Here is a 20,980-nt window from a genome sequence, read left to right on the forward strand (position 1 = left end):
AATTACAACGCAACGTTTCTCGCTGTTCTCTAAATCGACGTATGAAGAATTATATGGCACGCAGCGAAATGCGAGAAAAAAATCTTTTTAAAGGTTTATTTATGCTCCAAAATTGCTATAATAAAGAAAGAAAGAACAAAGTCAACGTGAAGTTACGAATGATTTATGGAACACTTTTACGGAGGAGAAACTATTTCTAATATCTAGAATTTATTTTTTTGACCCGCAGAAGCTGGAATCCTCGCATAAATCAATCCGCTTCGCGACGAAATAGCGGACTGCAACCAAAACCTTATTCCCTTTACACAGAAAAGAAGAAAGGAAGAGAAACAGGGCGGTATTAGACTCGGAACCAATCGGTGCGGTGTATTCCCTTTTTCCAGTTGTGGAAAATGGGGTGCAACGCATAAGAGCTAGAAAACACCAAGCAAAAGAAGCGAAAGATATCGGAGATGCCTTCTCTTGGCAATTTCCTCAGCTGACGACTTCCTACAAATTGTACGTTTTCCCGCGTTGTTTGTCACGTTTCAAAAAATGGATTCAGTGCACCGACGTTTCTAATTCGTCATAACAGCTTCGAATAAAATATCAGATTCACGTTTTATGCTTCTATTTGAATGGAAACGCGATTGCGGATCAGAGATGAAAGCGGTTTAAAGTGAATCATCAATCGAATGGACGGAGTTATCGGTCCCAGATAAATAAAATTTACAAAGATATAATTCATACACTGAAACTCGTCGAAGTTGGTTGATCACCTCGATTGATACATAATCGAAATAATCGAAATAATTCGTAGAAAACTGAGGCTTGTTCTACCCGGAAAAAGAACAAGTTCAGTATGAATTATCGATGAAATAATTTTGACGCTTCATATGTTACAATTTACGGAACCAAAATATTGTTCGTAAATCAGAAAAACAGATATCTCTTATTTTTTTCTATTTTTTTTCAAAAGATCTTATGTCTGTGTTCGTTACTTTTCATCCTTTAAATTTTAAATCCGTCGACGCGAAGCACCTAGATGCAGCTAAAAAAACAGCAATTCGAGCGAAAAATTATTTAAATAGTCGTTTTTCAGTTGCGCGGCTGCATAGTTCTGACTTTCTCAACCCAGTTTCGTAGTTGCAGGCGCGTTAAAAGGTCTTTCAAAGAAATAAATCCAGACTTCTTGGCATCTTAATTCAACGTCGCCGGTCTTTATTTAATCTGTTTGTTCCCAAATTGAACGACGCTTGCGAGCGTTTTCTAAGTACGATGCGGTACGCATGTAGTGTACGAACCACGTAATAAGAGACAGCTCGCAGCTTCGTTTCGTTCGCATCGTGTTCCAAAACGAGTTTCTCGGTAGAGCTGCTAATTATATTTACTGTACATGTGGCACCGGCCGCGTTGTTCCAAGTAAATAACGTATAGCTAGATCAAGTAACCGGTAGAAATATGAGCGGCTAGGGAAAGTAGAATGAGCCTGCTAAAACACCGACCATAGCTTAGCATAGTTGCCGCATATCTACCAATTACATTGCTAGTTCTAAGAAGTTTTGATTAATGCGACCCTGTCAGGTCTGTTAAAACAAAATACCCAGGTTAAGTCGATTAACACCGTCGACTGTTCGAGCGAATGCGATTAATAACACGAAAAGTTTCCAGCGCTCGGCTAATTACAAAATTCAAAGTGTTAAAAGGGAAATGCAGTGAAACAGAGATCTAATAGACGAAATTCATCGGCGAAATTTTACCACTTAAATTCTTGTAATCCCATCCGTCTGACTGCGAATTTCGTGTCACGTTGATCCAACTCGATATACATATCTGGTTACTTTTGACAATAGTGATCTATTATTGTTTTTATTCTCCGAGATTGGATCTCGCCAATTTAGGACTTCAATAAAATTTCGAAATTAAAATCGAGATAAAATATTCGATCGTAAATAAGCTAATCCTGTTCGTTAATTACACGCGTAGATATTTAACAGGCCAGTAATTTATTTGTGTCACGCACGTCTATTCACATTTTTCGAGGCAGAACGTTTCGCACAAAAAGACCTCTTTGTTTTTTCATTCGCAGTCAACCGCCAGAACCAAATTTCTATGTACACGAGATTGGCCACATTTTTCCTCCATCGACAATAATAATCGTAGGTCTCACGAATATACACTTCATGAGCCCATTGCTTGAAGGGAGAGGAAGGAGGAGCAACCCAAGACACCGGTTTAGATCGCGAACTTTTAATTAGAAGAGGTAACAGCGGGGGTGTCAGTGGAAAGTGAGCTAGCCACCTCAGTTGGAATTTGTCGTTGCTCGTTTCTTCGAGGAAACGTTTGACGAGGATCACACAGTCTATCGGAAATTTTTTCGCTGAAATGTTACGATCCTCTTGTCCATTTTTCTTTTCATTATCACCGACAACACACCACCGTAATGACTTATCCCTTGTCGGGGAATTAACCAGCGGTTTCTTTACGCCCAACTCGCTTCGCTCGAAACTTGGAACAGAAATCTTTAAGAAATGACTCCGGGATCTTCTGCAGGGCTCGTTTAGCGAATACTCGGACGCATGATTGGAATTTCTCAGAAAATTTCTTCACCAAATTAAATCTGGAATTGATCTTCCCATCGTCTTCAAAGTAACTTCTTGCTAAGATGAAACCAAGCACATCGACGAAGGAATTTGTGCGATTTAATTCCTGCTAATAATCTTTCGTAGTTAATATAGGATCAGTTTATAAGGATTTTTATCTATACATGAATATCAACCGTGAAGCGGTATTTTTTTAAATTTGCTAATATACATCGTGTTATATCTGTTCTTTTTTTTCTATGTACCATCGAGAGAACAATTTTCTGACGTTGATTGACAGACTTTAAATCAACGAAACGCTGGACATCGATGCATCAGAGATACGTTCGATTTTATTATTCTCATGATTTTCCTTTCCTGTATGAGCAAAACGAAATTGACGAATTGACACGCCACTTCAAAATCGGCGTAACAAGTATTATAAAATAAACAGCGATCAAAATGGAAATGGAGATTGGGTCTCTGTCGAAATTGTCGTTTTTTTTTTTTTTTTACTTTTTTCTTCTCTGCGCTCTTTTTATACTGTGTTCTTATCAAGCAGATCTTTCTTTTCATTGGTAAATTCCCTTCGTTGTCCGTGTGGTGAAACTTGAAAATTAGAAGAGTAGAATGCTCAATGACGCAAACCATTCTTTTTCGTGAATTATGCCATCGATCGTAGTTTACAATTGCATTCAATATTTCGACTGAAAACATTGAAAAGAAGAATTGGTAGAAATAACGCCTCCAACCACCTTGCTAATTATCACTCGGCTCTAACGGAGAACCCTTTACGCGCGATGGCAGAATGGTTGGGTATCTATTTGTAATGAGCGTTTCGATTTTCCGTCAGAATACCTCTAAAAGGAGGTAATAAAACGGCCTTTTTTATGACGTGCACACCACACCGGCTGAAGTTCCTCTACGTTACTGTTGCATCCGCAACGAATAACGAAGGTAGACTACCTTCAAATTACTTTTGAAACTATTGCCTGAACCCCGCCTTCACAACCCACCCTCTAAACATTTTAATTAAAATTCGTTAAGAAGAACTAATATTTCATCGTGAAAAAGAAAGAAATATGACGTGGAAGAATCGAAAGTATAGTGAGATTATACTCAAATCTCCACCGACTTTTTTCTTATGAGACAATTTAATATTTGATACGCTGTAAATATTTCCAATACGATAATTTCTTGATTGTTAATTAAAGTTGGTTATAATGTAGTACAGTTAGTAGGTTATATCAGTGGTTTATATCTAATTAAATACAAAGTACGACGCAATATAACGTTGAATAAACGGTATTAATGGGAAAGATAAATTAAATATATTACGCCTTTTTCGCTTGCATTTGATAGCTGTGCATTTATGTGTCTGAGTTCTTTTCAAGATCGAACTTTCTCAAACGAGGTGCAAACAACTACTTGAAAAATATCTCCCTCTTACACTTGGAGTGTTTCAGTCCGACTAATGACGGTCTCTTCTACTTAACCCATCAGGATTTCGCGAAACCAGTGAAATAGCTGTGAGCTATTATGTGAGCAATATACATATTTACGTTAGGAATATTACGTAAAAGTTGTACGTAATTTCCATTAGCAAGCTTGGTTTTACTTGGTTCTTCTCTTTTACGTTTTTACTGAAATTCATACATTTACAGTATCTACATACTGCAATTGTAAAACACGAATGATATCATCATTCCCAATAGAGATAAATAAAAATTGTATATGACGTATTCACCTTTGTATAGACGACTATCTATTATTTTACATATTCCATAATATTTCAATGAATATCTCGTGAAAAAAACTGAATACAAAGGTATACAGACTCTTATTTTAAACGAAATTCAAGGGTTTCACTCCAGTCACGTAGTACCGAGCGAATGCAGTACCCACACTTGTGAATACAGTTTCGCAAATTACAACAGCGTCGAACGACAGACCTGTCGATAGATTTTCCCCAATTTAAAGGAACGAAGAAGAAGAGGGAATTTCATGGAATACCGACCGACAGTTGAATGTCTTTCACGCATATGCATTCCCAAGCTGAAGTACGCGCCCGAATATTTGAACCGCAATTCGAAGTATTGACCAGCGAATTTTCGAATAATTAATCGTTCGAAAATTTCATCTTCCCTTAGCCGGCCGTGGCTGAATACCAAACCTGTGATTAATCTTATCGCCTCGATGCGATCGATGAAAGCGAGAAGAGCCCTGGACTGTATTCATTTAGTGTACTTTTTACGTTCCACTTTTAGAAAACTGCGTACTAACTGCGCGAAATGATCTATCGTTGTTCAGAACTAATTATTTTAACGCAGAACTTCGCGGCAAAGGGAAGTATATTGGCTGTTAACGGAATTTTCAAGCATTCGCAATTTGTTTGGGACAATGCTATAATACTTCGTATACTGCCAATTTTTCTTGCTGAATATCAACAGTATATCAACAGTATATCAACAGTATATGTAACAGTATGTATAACAGTATATCAGACGTACTATATTTCTGTACTTGTATTTAAAGTGATTTTAATATACCTTGACTATTACAATTTTACCACTCGTCTCTTTAATAAACTAACACATATAATAGTACCACCTCATAGTAACTACATGTACAGTGGCTCACGAAAGTATTCGAACGCTTACATATGCAAACTTGAATGGCCGAAATAATGTACATTAAAATAATTTGCTTAGACAAGCAGATGTCAATAGGAAGACGGAAGCCTTAAGATTATGTCAGTAAAATTTGAGAAGGATTTAACAACGTAGGTAGGAGTTACGATACATTTATTAGAAACATGTATTGTAAGTTACTCACAAAAGTATTTGAACGCTACATATATTATTAAATTATCTAATATTAATATTTTGTTGGACCACCTTTAGCAGCAATAGTGTGTCTTAATCGACGTTTCATACTGTAAACCAATGATTTTGTAAAACTACACTCAACGAAGTTCCATATTTCTGTAATTTTATCTTTCAATACTTGCTTTGAGATTATCTGAAATTTATTTAATCTTTTTCCGATTTCAGCCCATAAATTTTCAATCGGATTTATGTTTGGACTTTATGGTGGAGTAATTAACATGTGTGGTAACTTGTGTTATATGTGATTCATTCTTTCACAATTCTAGCAGTATGCTTAGGATCATTATCTTGTTGGAAGTGGAAATCTTCCAATAATCCTAATTTACGGGCACGTTATAGGTTATTTTCTTAAATATTTAAATACTTATATTTATCAAGTGTTCCATCAATAAATATCAAATTTCCGGTGCCACTGGCAGCCATACACCCCCACACCATGACCGAGCCATCTCCGTGTTTCACTGTTTGATGTAAATGTTGAATTTCCAATTCCGTATTGGTTTTCTCACATAATTTTGACCATCGTCCGAAAAGATGACTGTCTCAAAAAGAATTATCTTTATTAATATAGGTTTTTGCAAAAATCAATCATTTTTTATGATTTACTGCATTAATATATGGCTTCTTTTGTGGTATTCTGCCATGAAAATCATTGTTTCGTAAGATTCGTCGACATAGTTCCGGGTGAACTTCTTTATGAAACATATCAGCTACCATACTTGCGAGTTGAGGAGCGGATGTAGTAAAATTTTTTTTGTAATTTGTAAATGATAACTTTCTTCTCTCTTTCAGTCAATTTCTTTGGCCGACGTGATCGGGCTTTGTTTGCAAGTGTTCCCTCACTCTTCCACTTTTTAATGATTGTAATAATGTATTGTGGACTTACTTCTGTACACAATTCCGGTAATCTCGTTATATGATTTGTTATCCTCATGTAATCCGAATATTATTTCTCTTTCACACTTTTTTGTTTCAGACTTTTTGGTATTCATTTTAAATACTATTGTGCGCACTTTTACGTTACTGTTACTGAAACGATATCCTAACAACAAGTGAACGTACCAATATTTTCATTTAGCAATGATGTTTACATTCGGTGCAAAGGAAGATGAAAAACTATCAACAGTGTTACAGCGTTCGAATACTTTTGTGAGACACTTATCATGAATGTTTCTAATAAATGTATCATAACTTCTGTCTATATTCAAATTTTATTGATGTAATCTTGAGACTTTCTTGTCACTATAGATATCAAATTGTTTTAACAAATTAGTTTAGTACACCTCATTTTATTAATTGAAATATATAAGCGTAAGCGTTAGAATACTTTCGTGAGACACTGTATATGGTATAGATAAGGTAGCAAGCGGAAATAGTGAAATTTTCATATCTAGTAATTAAACTTTGTACAGTGAAGAGAAATTAACAATATATCCTAGTACAATCGCCGAAAGATGATTCCACGAATTCAAATAAAGCAGTCTTGTCCCATAAGTAATAAATGATGTTAATTCCTAGCGAGCGACAGCTTGATCAAAGGAACATGTACAAAATTTCCTTTACATTAATAGAAATAGGAAGTACGTCGTTATTTCACAATGAGCTTACAAAGATATCACGAATCTCATTCGTTCAGGCAGTTTCTTTGATTTCGGATGTGAAATTTGAAATTCAAATGAACTATCTTCGTATTCCATGATTATAAAGTTAGACAAGATAGCAGAATCTAGCGAATTTAAAAATAAGCCTATATGCCAGATAATTGAAACGTCATTGCTTTGTGACTAGTAGAAATATGATACGAAGCAAAGCCTATAAAATTTGTACGTTTCACCAAGCAGAAATAATTTTTCAAATTGTCACAAGAGTTGTAAAAGAACCAAACAACGAGAAAGATATAAAATATAATATAATATGTAAAGTATAAAATATAAAATAAACTAAGCTGTGTGAAGAATCTTGCATGATCCATCTCGTTATAAAGTATTAAAAACAGCAACGAACTTTTCATCGTTATTTCTTTCAAAGTTGTTGATATTCAGTAATCATCTTGAATTTAATTTCTGGTAGCGCGTTTTCCTTTCGATACCTATACTATGATTCAATACAATTAATTGCGATAAATATTTCTTCTAATACACGCTAAAAGTAGCAGCAGCGATCCTAAAAAGTATCGTACTATCGAATGAATTAAATTCGAAGTAGTTCTTGGGGATAAAGCAGGATCCCGTATTTGAGTTTTGGAGTTCCAAGAAAGCTTTGTGATCGTCTTCAAATTGGGACGGGTTAAAGGAGGGAACGTGCGCCCAGGATCCCGCATATTTTCGCCTTTAGATATTCCCGGTGACCTGTCTCCGGTGTATAACCTTGAGAAAATTTGGATTTTGCGTTGAACGAATTTCTTTCACTTCGAGTCGGCAGTATTTCACTGGGATATAACGCTGTCGGGCATTCCGGAAGATTAACCTCGCGAGTTTAAATCGTGGCCATGTTCGAATTAAACCTTCGCCGAGTGCTTTCTCATCGCACGGCCATCAGTGTAATCGTTTTTAAGAAGTCACTCGTGAAAATTAACCAGCGACGTTGTCACGGTCAAATATATCGGGTTTTCATTAACCGTGTTTGTAAGCGTTCACAAAGTTTGTTAATTTGTAATTGGAGGGATGGAAAGTTCAACGCATCATCGCGTTGCTAAAAAATTTCAAACAGACGTTTCTCCGAAAATTGACCCGTTATTGTTGTAACTTGCGAATACAACCACGGTTTTGCAACTTGCACGTAAGACCATCATCGGCTTGGAACGGCGAAGAGTACATTAGCTATTATCACACATTTCCTTTTCATCTACTGTTTTATCAAAATGACACCATTACTTTCTAGATAATTGCTTATACGACAATATAAAAAAATGAATTCTTCTTTTAATAGGATTCACAAATAACAACCGAAATACCATTGACTAGCAAAGCAACAAATCTCGTAGAAAGCTTGGTCCCTTGAAACTTACTGCTCTTCGCGTCCCTATGAAAATACAAAGTTTTAAGGTATCGAGCTATAGATTGGCTCGTGAAGATGTTCGAAACTTTGTATATTATTGCATAAGACATCTGGCAACGGTAAGTCTGAATGGATCAAGTGCAATCAATTCGTTAAGAAGTTGCAAATGCACTGGCATGTTTTCAAGTTCCTTAAGGAGGGGGAAGAGAAGCTGCGTCCGATGCAGAAGCACGAAATTCAAGTTCACACAATCATAGCTCTTTACTGGCTGCTATATCGTGCTTAAAGTTCCTCTTAAACTCTAAACATAAGTTTGAAACAAGTTCAGAAGGGGGTTCTCGATCGAATGGAAGTGCCGTGAGCAGATTTCGTTCTCTAGAATTAACTCGGAACTGGCTGGAACGAGATAAGATTTATTTGTACTTTAATTTATTGCAATGTTGGCGTTGCGAGCTCGCGAGCCGTCAAACGAGAAACATTTAATCAGCTAACATTGAGAAGTGAAGAAAAATATCATCTACTCCTATCTCACGTGTTCGGATACTCGCTAGAAAGCTTCCCCAAGTCAATCTTTTCTGTCTAAATGTTCAGTCTAAACTTTCGGAGAAAATATTGAGTACACTGATGTGGCTGGAAGAGCGCTATATATTAGAAATATTTGCCCAATAACGGAGCACTGAATTCGGACAAATTAAATTATTGCTTCTAGTTTTATTATAGGGATTTTACTTGTATAGGTTCTCAAGCAGACAACTTTGAAAGTGGCGGCTGGCTTTCGTTTAATTATCTATATAACATTATTGAACGAATTATTCTCGATACTATGTCGTTGCATCTGCCTACAAGAACAAGATGCAGGAAAATGAAAGGAAGAAATTAAAATAATGCCACTGGATTCGGGATCTTAATACCACTTAGCGAAGTATTATTTCAGCTAAAACTCATTTGTAGCCGCGACACGCTTATTTCATCCTCACTTACTTTGCGAGCATTAATTGTTTAACTTGTAGCTCACTTATGTACGATGTTTTAGCTTTTTCAAGTACGAAGCCTGGTGAGGGGACAAAAAGAGAAACAGGGACTCGGAAGAGAAAAACATACGGTTACAAGTTACAAGACTTTTACGTTTCCCCGGGGAAATTGTCATGGTAATTCCACTTTCTTTGTTCAGAAGGTCTCTAAAATAAAAATTAATATTTGACCCATCTGGCGGAAACACAAGATCAGCGACAGTTCTGCGCTTACCCTACAATTTGTAAGCGGCATTTACGAGTTTCCTTTAATGTCTATTGCAATAAACGTAAAAGTAAAAATATTAATAAAAAATTTGCATACTCTTGGGATGAATTACTAACAATAACAGTCATGTAAAGGAAAGATAAAGCTCTATATATTGTTAATTACTTGAATAAGAATGTTTCAAAGTTTCAACACGTTCGCCATTTAAAAACAAACGAAAGGAATAAGAAAAGGAATTGTGTGCCATGGAACACAGAAATCACAAAATAGTTGTGACGCACGAAAGAAATCTGCAGGTGTTAACGAAAATCACGAGTAACAAAGTGGTTGTTACAAGAAAAAGGATAGCGGGTGTAGAAAGGTAAGGGGAGAGAAAACACGAACACATTCTCGTAGAACAAGTGTAACTTCTAGTTAGACACGAGAGATCAACCGGCGGTTTCGCCACTCAAGTTCGGGGTCGGCGACGAAGTAAATTCTGCTTACCTCTTAACCATGGCGATACTGTTTTAAAAAGGTTAAACGTTTCTCTAACAATAAGAATGCTTTGCGGGATATGTCTTGCCCGTGGACACATACATCGTTAATATAAATCACACGATAAGGATTTGAGCTGTATCATTACGGCGTCTTATCGTACGTTTCATAAAACATCACAACTTAGCGCAATTTCTTCTATCTAAAAGTTCTCCTATCAAAAAAGATCATAAAAAAGAAATGTTTCTTTGGGGGGTTTTCAGAAATAGAAGTTTCCAAGTAGTTGCGCCTTTAATTTTTCTTTGTTGAGCCGTGAGTGAAGAGCTAAAACACGTTCTAAGTGACGAGAAATTAAAGTATGGTAAAGAGAAAGGCAAAAATACGTTGTGGAAAGTTGTGGAAAATTCTTTTTATTTATATGTCGGGTTCACATTATGATTAGGGTTAGGGGCGTGAAACAAATCTTCATTTGGATTACACATTGTTGTTATGCAATAGAGAATGTATTGACTAATGCAGATATGACTATTACAGAATTTGACAAGTAACCGTGGTAATTAGATACTCGAGAAGGTAATGACAATGATCCTAGGTTCAATAACGAATTCACAGTCAACGGGATAACAGAATGCGCTTTCTTCCAAAGCCCAAGTCGTACTCGACTCGCTTGTCTACGGTACAAGTATTACTAAACTAATTCTCTGTTGAAACGTGGAATATCCACCGAGCGTAAAGACGCTAAGTAACTCGCTAATGTGACCTCACGAGAGAATAACTTTCCGTCACGATGATGCTGCAGAGGAAAACTATGATGGGATGTGTCTAAGGATAGAGATCATCGGATTCGTGGAGAGATGCGTTCGTCTTCGTTGGGAAAGTGAGGGAAATTGACATTGCTGTTAATTGGACAATTTCCATGTTGGTGGTTAGAGAAGGATGCTAACCGCCCTTGAGGGAAAGTTGCTAGCGGGAAGTATCATTCGTGAGAAAAATAGATTTCCCCTATCTTCCCGTAGTTGAGACAAAGACTGTTTGCCTGTTTGAAGGACTTTAGTTAACTAAATCTTAAGATTTATAACGGATCCTCAGGCTGACTGAACATGTACTGTGGAGATGCATCGACATCTGGTAATCATCTTGCCCGAAGAATAGTGTTTGCGTGTGGCGAGCCACTTGTGGCGAGCCACGGGAAAAAAACCGTTGGAATGTTTACTGTCGCGTGCCACTACAACTATTTCTTTTAAGAAGAGCTATAGAATTACTCCAACGTTCATCCCGTGATCGCGGCTACGTTCAGCGAAATGTTGTCACGTCGAGCCCAAGCTCATTATCACAAATCTCGAACAGTTATAACCGAGTTAAGTTATAGAGGCTAAAATATTGGGGGTTTTCCAAAGAATTCCAAAGGAAGGCCCCGGTGTCCTTTCATCTCCGACATATACATATATTCATTTTCTTCGAAGCAAATCTAAAACAGAATTGTGTCAAATTGTGCGTGCGTTTCTAAACTCGCCAAAGTATGTGCAAGTGGAGTGTAGCTAAAATAAGTTTGGTGAATTCGACACGACATTTTAATAGAAAATGAGCTAGTAGCATGCTTCAAGCAACTCGGAATTCACTTTGACGGAATCGACTTCTCTAAATATAATTCGTAACAGCCTGGTACATTACTGGCAAACGCCACCTGCATTTCCCAACTTCCAGAACCCATTAAAACTGTAAATCAGTTGGCATTCCTATGTATCCGGTGACCAGAACTTGAGATATGTAAGGCAGAAGGTTCAGAGAACTAACTTCCCATCGTCTGCGCAATAAATTGAAATTCTAATCTACGATACTGTACACATACGTGGATTCAAATGCGAGCGTGATTTACGGGGTGTACGTAGTGCAAATTTTGCCCCATTTTACGGATTTCCGAGATCCAATGCATCTGTACAATGAAATTTCCGTGATTTGTTCTATTTTCCTATCAAACTATTTCGCGTTGCCATCAAATGTAATTTGTTCATATCTATGACTTTATACGATCGATCTTTCATCCCACCTTCTTCTAAACTCGAAAGTTTTGCGATACTTCTCAATAATTTGGATTTATTATTCATCTCATTGATTATAGTTGGCTCTATGATGGTTCCCATTTTATGCGTCTCATGTTGGCTCGAATAATCAGTGGCTGTTTATTATGTGAGATTAAATTTTTATAGCCAAGCGTGCAACACGCATTTTAATTATAATTTCTATCATTGTTCTTTTGTAACCTGACAAAATACGACGCTATATAGAATATTTCTGATATTGTCTTTCTTGTATAATATTTGCTTTAACGTAACAGTGTTAACAACGAATATTCGTCAATTTACAGCATTATCATACAATAATTAAATCGGAGGGTACCGTTTGCACTTGTCTGATTAACTCTTCGTCATCGGCAATTATCGGCAAGGCGTTGCTACGACATCCGCGATGACAGTAACTGAAACACAGTTCGCCAGCTCGAGGGACTAATTTGATAGTGACATCGACTATTGACAGGACATCTTCATCGACTCTCAAGTCAGAATTACTCCCTCTAGAACCTAGTCTATTGATATTATGTATCTACCTACGAAAGGTCACACTTAAAGAGACTTAAAGTTGCAGATCCTTTAAAATTTAAGCGAATTTCATCTTTTAACTGATTCATTGTCTCTGACATCGTGCGACCGAAAAATTCCTTAGCCTCGCTTGTTTCGAAATTTAATCAGAAAATCGAAACTTTCGTAAGAATCTATCTAGGAGAATGTTACGCATACCTTTATGCGGCAATAAATCAGGGCGAGAAGCTTAAACTATTTTGACAACAATCGAAGACGAATCGCTTTTCACAGAATGGAGGTCGCTACGTCCTTTGATCGCCATGTGATCATAGCCGAACACGTAAATTGACCACGCGACGTTATGGCATTCTCCAAATGACTACTACGACGCGTTATGCCATTGCTCGGCTGTTACATGAATGTACATACTACTCTAGCTTCTCACCCTCAACAGTCTGACAAACAATGCATTCTGACCTATAAAGCTTTAAGAAGCATCTATGTATTTTGTACACGGTACATTTGTCAACGATCCCTCTCTTCCTTTTCTTCGATGCATCCTCACGTTTCCTAGGAAGCATTAATAAAATTCTAATAATTGTTTTCGCGCACTTCTCAACACGAACGAAATAACAAAAATCATGGTTTTGTGAACATCAATTAGAATTCGAAAACGCCAATCGTTCGTGAACACCAAGCGTTTGTAAATTCTATTCCTAAAGCAAGTTTAAATTTTGTAAGAAACTAAAGTCCTAACAAAGTCCTAAACTGTAATATTATTCCTCAGTTACATAACATATTCCTCTATTTGTTTTTAAATTTCTTATATTCCTCAAATATTTTCGTATGCAGATGAAAACACCTGGAAACGAAACTATCAACGAAGAAGTTTCACGTCGAAATAATATCGATTCGGGAGATATGTCCCACATGTATCGCATATAATTCTCGAAGAGCCTTCCGAACCTTTGAAATTTTTAAGACGCATTTTCGAAGAATTTTCAGTTCCAAGAGAGGTATAGTGGGACTACGGCGCACGCAGTAAAAAGATATCCTCAGAGACGATTTCGTTACAGTATATATATTCAGGTGTAGTATAACTTAGAGACGCGGCACAGTAAAGACGAATTTGCGATTCATGTTCCCACAGGAGTTTCTGAGGATTCGAGTCGCAAATTCCTTGCAAAGTCGCCTTGGTAGCTTTGTCAAGCGATGTCCATTGATTTGGAAATTACATATCACTCTGATTTCGTTTCTATATTTTAAAATTGTCAGGGACCGTGCTAATTGTACGAAACCTCGTTAGATTTGTTACAAATTCCCACTTTTAACACATTGTTGACCGATAATTTTACTGAGAATTTATCTCATGTCACCGACTATTATTTTGTAATTGGATGTGGAATTTTATGTATTATTCAACTTTTAATATTTCTTTTTTGTATGATAAACAGTGTAACAATCAGCTACGTGTAATGGTAAACAACAGTTTTTGCAAATATACCTAGTTTCGCTGCGTTTTCCTTTTGAAAAGCTCTAGTCAGATTTGAATACTTCTACCAGTGAATATTTTTTCTAAGATGTGGTCTCATAATTGTCCGGAAAGCTTGAAGGGTGTATCATTATAAGCAGCTGTTTTAGAAATTCGAGAAGCGTCAGGTGCAATGCTGCATTCCTTGGAATCCAGTTATCCATTCTCTAACTACTTCCAGTAGAAATTCTTTTTATCTTGTTTTATTTTCTGGCAAATGAGTACAGTATATTTTATATGCATTAAACAAGGTACAATTTATCAGAAAAAATGCAAATTTTTTTGGACCACTAAAGTTTTTCGTAAAATACTGCTGTTCGCCAAATATTGATCCGCACGATCTACTCCTTTCATGTGCTTATTCTATTGTAATATGCACATATATTGTAATATGTAATATGCAATAATTTTTTTCGATTTCCACTTGATCCACGCAACTTGACGGGTCTTGAAAGCGAGAGACACAGCTTGAGGCATGCCGACCAACAATTGCGCTGTATAATCTCTAACAGCGCACTGAGAAAACGACGCTGATGCGAAAAAAGCGCATCACGAGTTTACTCGTAGCCGGTCGGCAACGTTTGGGCATGAAGACACGAGTTAACTCGTGACCGGTCAACAATGTGTTAATAAGATAAGAGATTACTATACTTATATTCTGAACATTTGTAACTCCAAGTTCATTGAATAATTCCTTGATTCTCAGAAGTGCCAAGTTCATCAAAATATGCTGTATTGTGCGCGCGTGGATATCTGTATGTGCTTCAATAATAGGAACATCCTCGAGATCGATACGCAATGCGTATCGATAAAATATAAATTCCTCTAAACCGGAAGGATAATAATTTGGGTCACGGCAAATCTAGGAAGGAGTATACGTGTCAAGTAGCGATATCAAGATTCTCTTGTACATGTTACAGAGCTTGTGGGCGGTGATTGAAATGACCGCAATGCTCTGCGGCAATGTTCAGTTCGCTAGAACAGATTCTGATCGTTCTCTCCGTTCTGTTCCATAAAATCGGAATAATCTGAATAAGTTGTACTCTAGAAGACGGACATAAATCAAACTTTCTAGTAGCCCCCTGAATATATCTTTGCAGAATCAAATCAAATAACCGATAACAAAATCGTACAACAGAGAACTTCCCTTCACGAATAAATTTCCTATGTTATTCCAGATACAACCGTACACGATTGCTGCACTATAACGAGCGAAAATTTTACTTTCTTTTCCTGCATGGATGATTGTAAGAAGTTTTAATCTTTTTAGAATTTATTTGTCTCTCCATCGTACACCTCTTCCCATGATAAATTAAGCAGGTTAAAGGATCTGAAATTTTCCGTGAGCGGTCGCGAATAAATTTCAAGGTATTACTTCGGTATAAATAACGTTTGTTTCTCGCTTCTTCGCGAACGGAAGAACCTTATTCATTTACATCCGCAGCCAGAAATAGCGTCGTGCGGTTTCCTTCTCCAACGCAGCCAAGAAATCAGGAAAAGCACAGGAAACGTAGCAAAAGACAAACGAGTTTTTCGTCAGTCAAAGATCTTACCAACTAAGACAATTCTGACCTATTCGTGTTGTTATGTCGTGGTCAAAGTTCTTTCTTTTCTCTCTCTCTCTCTCCCCATCCGAAGATAAACGTCCTGTGACGTTGAAGCTATAATCTTCTTAAACTTTCAAGACTTTGCCTTGGAAAGCATGAAAATTTCGAAAAACAACGGAGAAAAAGAAAAAAGGCCAAGACCCTTTGCCAGATTGCAAGTACGAGAAAATGAGAACGAGGGGGAGGAACGAGGTCATAAAGAAAACATCAAAGAATTTTTAGTAAAGCGATAGAAATTTCATTTATCCTTCCTATTCCGTCGACTTACATCAAATACATATTGATTTGACATCAAAATCGTGATATGGGGCGTAACGTGCCCTCGCGGATTAAAAAATAATTTACTGTATGATTCGATAAAAAGTAAGATATTACGAGCCTGTGAGTCCATGGAAAATTACATTTTAAGCTTAATACAGTTCCCTCCGTAACTCGGAAAATTCGAAATCGATAAAAACGTTACAGCGTCAATGAAAAGTTCTAAATAGACTGTAAATATACAAGAAGCGCAATGCACAACCGCAAGGATTTAGAGGACTTTTCGAATGATTTCCACGAGCTGTTTGAAAGAGGTGAGAGCAGACGATAAGATCCAATTATCGAAAAACAGTTTATCACACGGCCGAGCAAAAGGATAAGCCCGAAACTAACCTTCCAGTACTTTTCTTGAAAATGGAAGTAGACTGGAGAAACGTCCGGTTGTCACCGTGTGCGACGTTGAGAAGCAAGATGAAGCACCGATTGTTACCTTTGTGATATATGATGCAAAGACACGCTGGAAAATCGCTTTAAATTAGATATTAGAAAAAGTCAGAAATAGAAAAACACAAATAATTCGTGTATGATTTGAAGTATAAGCATATTTTATCATTCTCGACTGATCATTAATCGACTAACGAAAATAAATAGGGTAAAGCATACTGAGTTCGTGAGGTAATTATAAAGAGGTATTGATCGAATTAATAATGATACCAAAGCATTCGGTTAAGATCGACTAACAAGATGAACAAAGTTTGTCTAATTTATTAAATATCAAGACTTACTATACTAATCTACCTCAGTTATAGCACATAGCTCTTAAGCTACGTCAAGCTACGTCAAGCTACGTTAAGCTACGTTCCTGTTTAAGCACTTAGTGTTATCGAAAGTTATAGAGTAGTTTATGTTAGCAAAAGTTTGAAACCGCTGCAAGATTCTCATCATCGATGAAAATTCTTTTCCATTTGCCCCCACGTACCAATGCTTCCACTTAAACCAATTATCTTCGGATTAAAAGAAACATTTATTACATGGCAAGCCTTGTCGTCCGTAATTTTCTCTAACGTTACTACACACGAAAGAGCTTAAGGTCAATTTAAGTCTGGCCTAACATTATCACAAATACCGATCTGGCGGTAAACCAAACGCTAAATCGAGCTTAAGTTTTGTTCGACCATTCCATAATCCAACCTAATAGACACTGTTTGTTCCGATCCAATCATTCGTATGATGCCCTTTTCGAACTGTGCGACTACTGTGAATATTTCCTTTCCGGTTCCAACTACTTATTTTTGTGACTTTTTAGAGTTTAGCCTGGAGCAGTGGTAGAAAATAATCTATACCCCCACGGACTTCCTTTCGGTAATATTATACTAACGTGAAATCCACTGTGATGAAATTGGGACTTAGAAAAACTTCTGTAAAAATAATTTTACCACAGGGAATTGCTTCTAGATTGTAGGAAAAATTATAACAATGAGAAAATGTTTCAGGGAATGAAAAATTTGAAAAATAGAACACAAAGCAAGTAGAAAAATAACGTAGATTACTAAGAAAAGGATTTCACCAGTAACTCTGGAAATTTCAGATCGTTGTTTTCTCAAATTACTGTTAATTCAGTCGTCCAGATATCTCCAACATGTATCTAAGCTTTAACGAACTAATCGATTTTATGAACACACTATATTGCGGCGTCTACCATACCGTTTAATTGTTTCTTTTGATTGGCGCGGCGTTCACAAATCCAACAAGATCCAAATCATAAATAGGTACGAAACTCGATAAATGATTACAAGATAATTGCCAAAGCCTGCAGCTACGAGCGAAGCTATTTTTCGCCATTATTAATGACCAGCCGAGATTTTCTTTCCTTCTCATCACTGGTCAAGAATAAAGACAGAGTTAGCCAACTTATTGCGTTTTATTAATTGCCTCGACCTAGTTAGTAATCCCGACCGAGCTCGATAAATAAGCTAACGAATAACGAAGACGTTTCGTATCCAAAAAGTAGAGAGCTTCTACGTCACAAAATAATTAGTTTTATTTCTTGTCTCACAAATACTTTAACTGCTTTTAAAATCGACGTCAAAGGCAAGAAGAAAAACGTGTTCGTTAAGGAAATTCTGAGCAGATTGTGTTTGTTACAACGAATAGAGAAGCAACGGTACAAAATAGATTTCTCTTGTTTCTCTTAAATGAAAAAAATAGGATCAAGTTTCAAAAACAGTTATTTAAAACAATTCCCTTTAGTTTTGTTGTTTCAAGGTTTTGTTACAAAATTTGCTTTTCTAATTTTTGTGTCCCTTCTACCCCTAAAAACACTTCATTTGTATTTTAGAGTGATTCTTAAACCTCTCAAAACGTATTTGAAAGCATTTTATTTTAGTGTTAATTAAAACAATTTTGTATATGAAATGGTTAATTGAAATGGTTAATAATGCTTTAGTTTGAAATATTCGATGTTTTGCTTTGATTTATCCATGCTAGAATAACAATGACGTATAATTGATATTTTTTATGTTTCAGGACGAGAAGAACCAATTGCTCATCACAAACCTCTGGTTGAAATTGGTAAGCCCTTTTTTTTACCATATTACCAATACATATGGATATTTATCAATATACATACATATCAAAAGGTTCTATCTAATTAGAAATTTGACGGGCTAATTTCACACGATAATTACGACGAAAATAGAGAAATAATTTTTAACAATTTCTCTCACGTTTGTGGATGCATAATTGGAAAATAAAGCAAATCCAGGAAAAAACCCACTCATAAGATTGAAATAATTGGATAGTCCTGTGATCTCCTAATAATAGAACTTTCTGTTACTCAACAAACGGGAATGAAGTCAAATTCATTACAAGGAAGATATCACGTTACAAGGAAAATATATTAAAGAGTACGCGAAACAATTTAGCCTGATCAATGACATAACAATTTGAAGAGACCATTAATTTAATATTGCGTATACAAGTCATAAGATTCGTATTTAACATGTGACTTACACGAAATGCCGAATATTTCGATCAATTCTCCAAATAGGCAAACATGTGACCTTTAGACCAAAACAGATTTATTAAAAATTAATAAATCAATTCTCATAGATTATCATAAAACCTGGACCTTGCTGCACATTTGAATTAATACTATTAATCAAAAAATAATCAAAGGAATAATTATATAAAGCGGCATAATATGGGATGAAGATAACGCCTATATTGCAATTTATGTAACCAAGCCTAATTTCTCAGCTAATGAGTTAAAATGAATAAACTACTACTATTAATCAATAAATTATTGTGCAAGAAATCCCTGGCCGAATTAATTACGGTCCTTGACTACCGTATATATGTATTACACAAATTCCAAACCACTCAATAAAGTTTCCAACGGTGTTAATTCCACGTGAATATCTTCGACATCTAGAACTTGGTAAAATAATTCGTGATATTGTTTTAAAGTTTGAATGCTTGATCATAATGAATTACAAAAGTCGATCGCCATCTTTGATTATAATAAAATGCATGAATTCCTAGCGGTATAGTAAAGCGACAGTGTTAGAACCAATGAGTTAATTCCATGGGAATATCCTACAATTTGATAAAGGAAATATCACGTGACATTATTTCGAAGTTCGAATCGTGATCCTAATAGATTCTTATCAACTGGAACTACAATATTAATAGAGTCACGGGCAACAGGTACTCTCACTAAGGTGGCTGAAGTGGCGCACCCTTATTAGGGTAGACTGCCGTAATATTTCCTTTCAGGAGGTTTCGAACCGCACTTTAAAACGCTTGTCGTTGCTCATTTCCAACGGCTTATGCCTCGTCAATCCTCGCCCTCATCCACCTCTATCAAGCTGCGCCATGAACGACTTTACGATGACCCAAATTCACAGTTAACGATTCGACGATGATGTTTTGCCCGATTGACAAATCGACCGGCCATTCCCGCGACCTATGTTAACAATTAAAACGGGACAGAAGCACCGTTCTATCCTCAAATCCCCTGCCGCTGATTGTCGTCCGACGATTCAGAGATTAATATTTAAGATGATCTGGGACGTTGATAAATTGAACGAACGATTACAAATAGAACGATGATTTTGACATCATCGGACGTGAGCTGTTTTCGATAGATGGATTGAAACTGAATAGATGATTATAAATCCAGGACACGCGTAGACTTAATTTTGGAGACTTCTGCGTTTATGGAACAGTAGAATTCTTATGCATATTCATATCGCAATTTAATTGTAACTCAATAATAGCAATAAAAAATAGGACCATATTGTGACGATTGGAAACAGAAACTGTCTTGATGTAAGATTCTATTTCGCTGGAATAATAATCCCTATATCTAACACATGAAACGTTGTAATCATTCATTAAGTATATTAAATAATATACCATTAATTTTAAAACAGAATGTAAATGATTACATGCAAGTAGATTAACGTAACATACAAGTTCTGACTTTTGTGGAAATTAATTCCACACAAAGTTAAACGACCTAGATTATTTCTTTCCTTTTTAAGAGCAATTTCCACTTTCAATCCGCGTATTGCGCGTACTCTTTTTACTAAAAGAAACGCAATCGTACATAAACAAGTGAAAAGTATTTGTTCGTCGCTTTTTAATCTTTTTCGTCTACCTTTGGATGTCAAGTGCACGTAGTATAAGAGAGAACCTAATGCACAGCTGCACTTGACTTGCAGCGCCTGATATCTTTTTGAATGTAAGTCACTGAGATATTCAACAACTCCGAGATAAGACTTCGAGATATTCAAGATATGTTTGACGTTTTCACATATCGAAACCACGTCCTACATAT

At 36.3% G+C, this 20,980-nt stretch overlaps 1 protein-coding gene across 3 annotated transcripts in view; it reads left to right on the forward strand.

Moving 5' to 3' along the window:
- LOC100748445 (neuronal acetylcholine receptor subunit alpha-7-like) overlaps positions 1-20,980 on the forward strand; it is a 157,515-nt gene that overhangs the window by 93,374 nt on the left and 43,161 nt on the right. For all 3 annotated transcript variants that reach the window (XM_012394598.1, XM_003485996.2, XM_024372711.2), the window contains one exon: positions 18,664-18,708. In XM_012394598.1, coding sequence (XP_012250021.1) covers positions 18,664-18,708 — 45 coding nt within the window. The remainder of the gene's footprint in view (positions 1-18,663; positions 18,709-20,980) is intronic.

The sequence above is a fragment of the Bombus impatiens genome, unplaced genomic scaffold (genome assembly GCF_000188095.3).
Source record: "Bombus impatiens unplaced genomic scaffold, BIMP_2.2 scf_0095, whole genome shotgun sequence".
NCBI classification, from domain to species: Eukaryota; Metazoa; Arthropoda; class Insecta; order Hymenoptera; family Apidae; genus Bombus; species Bombus impatiens.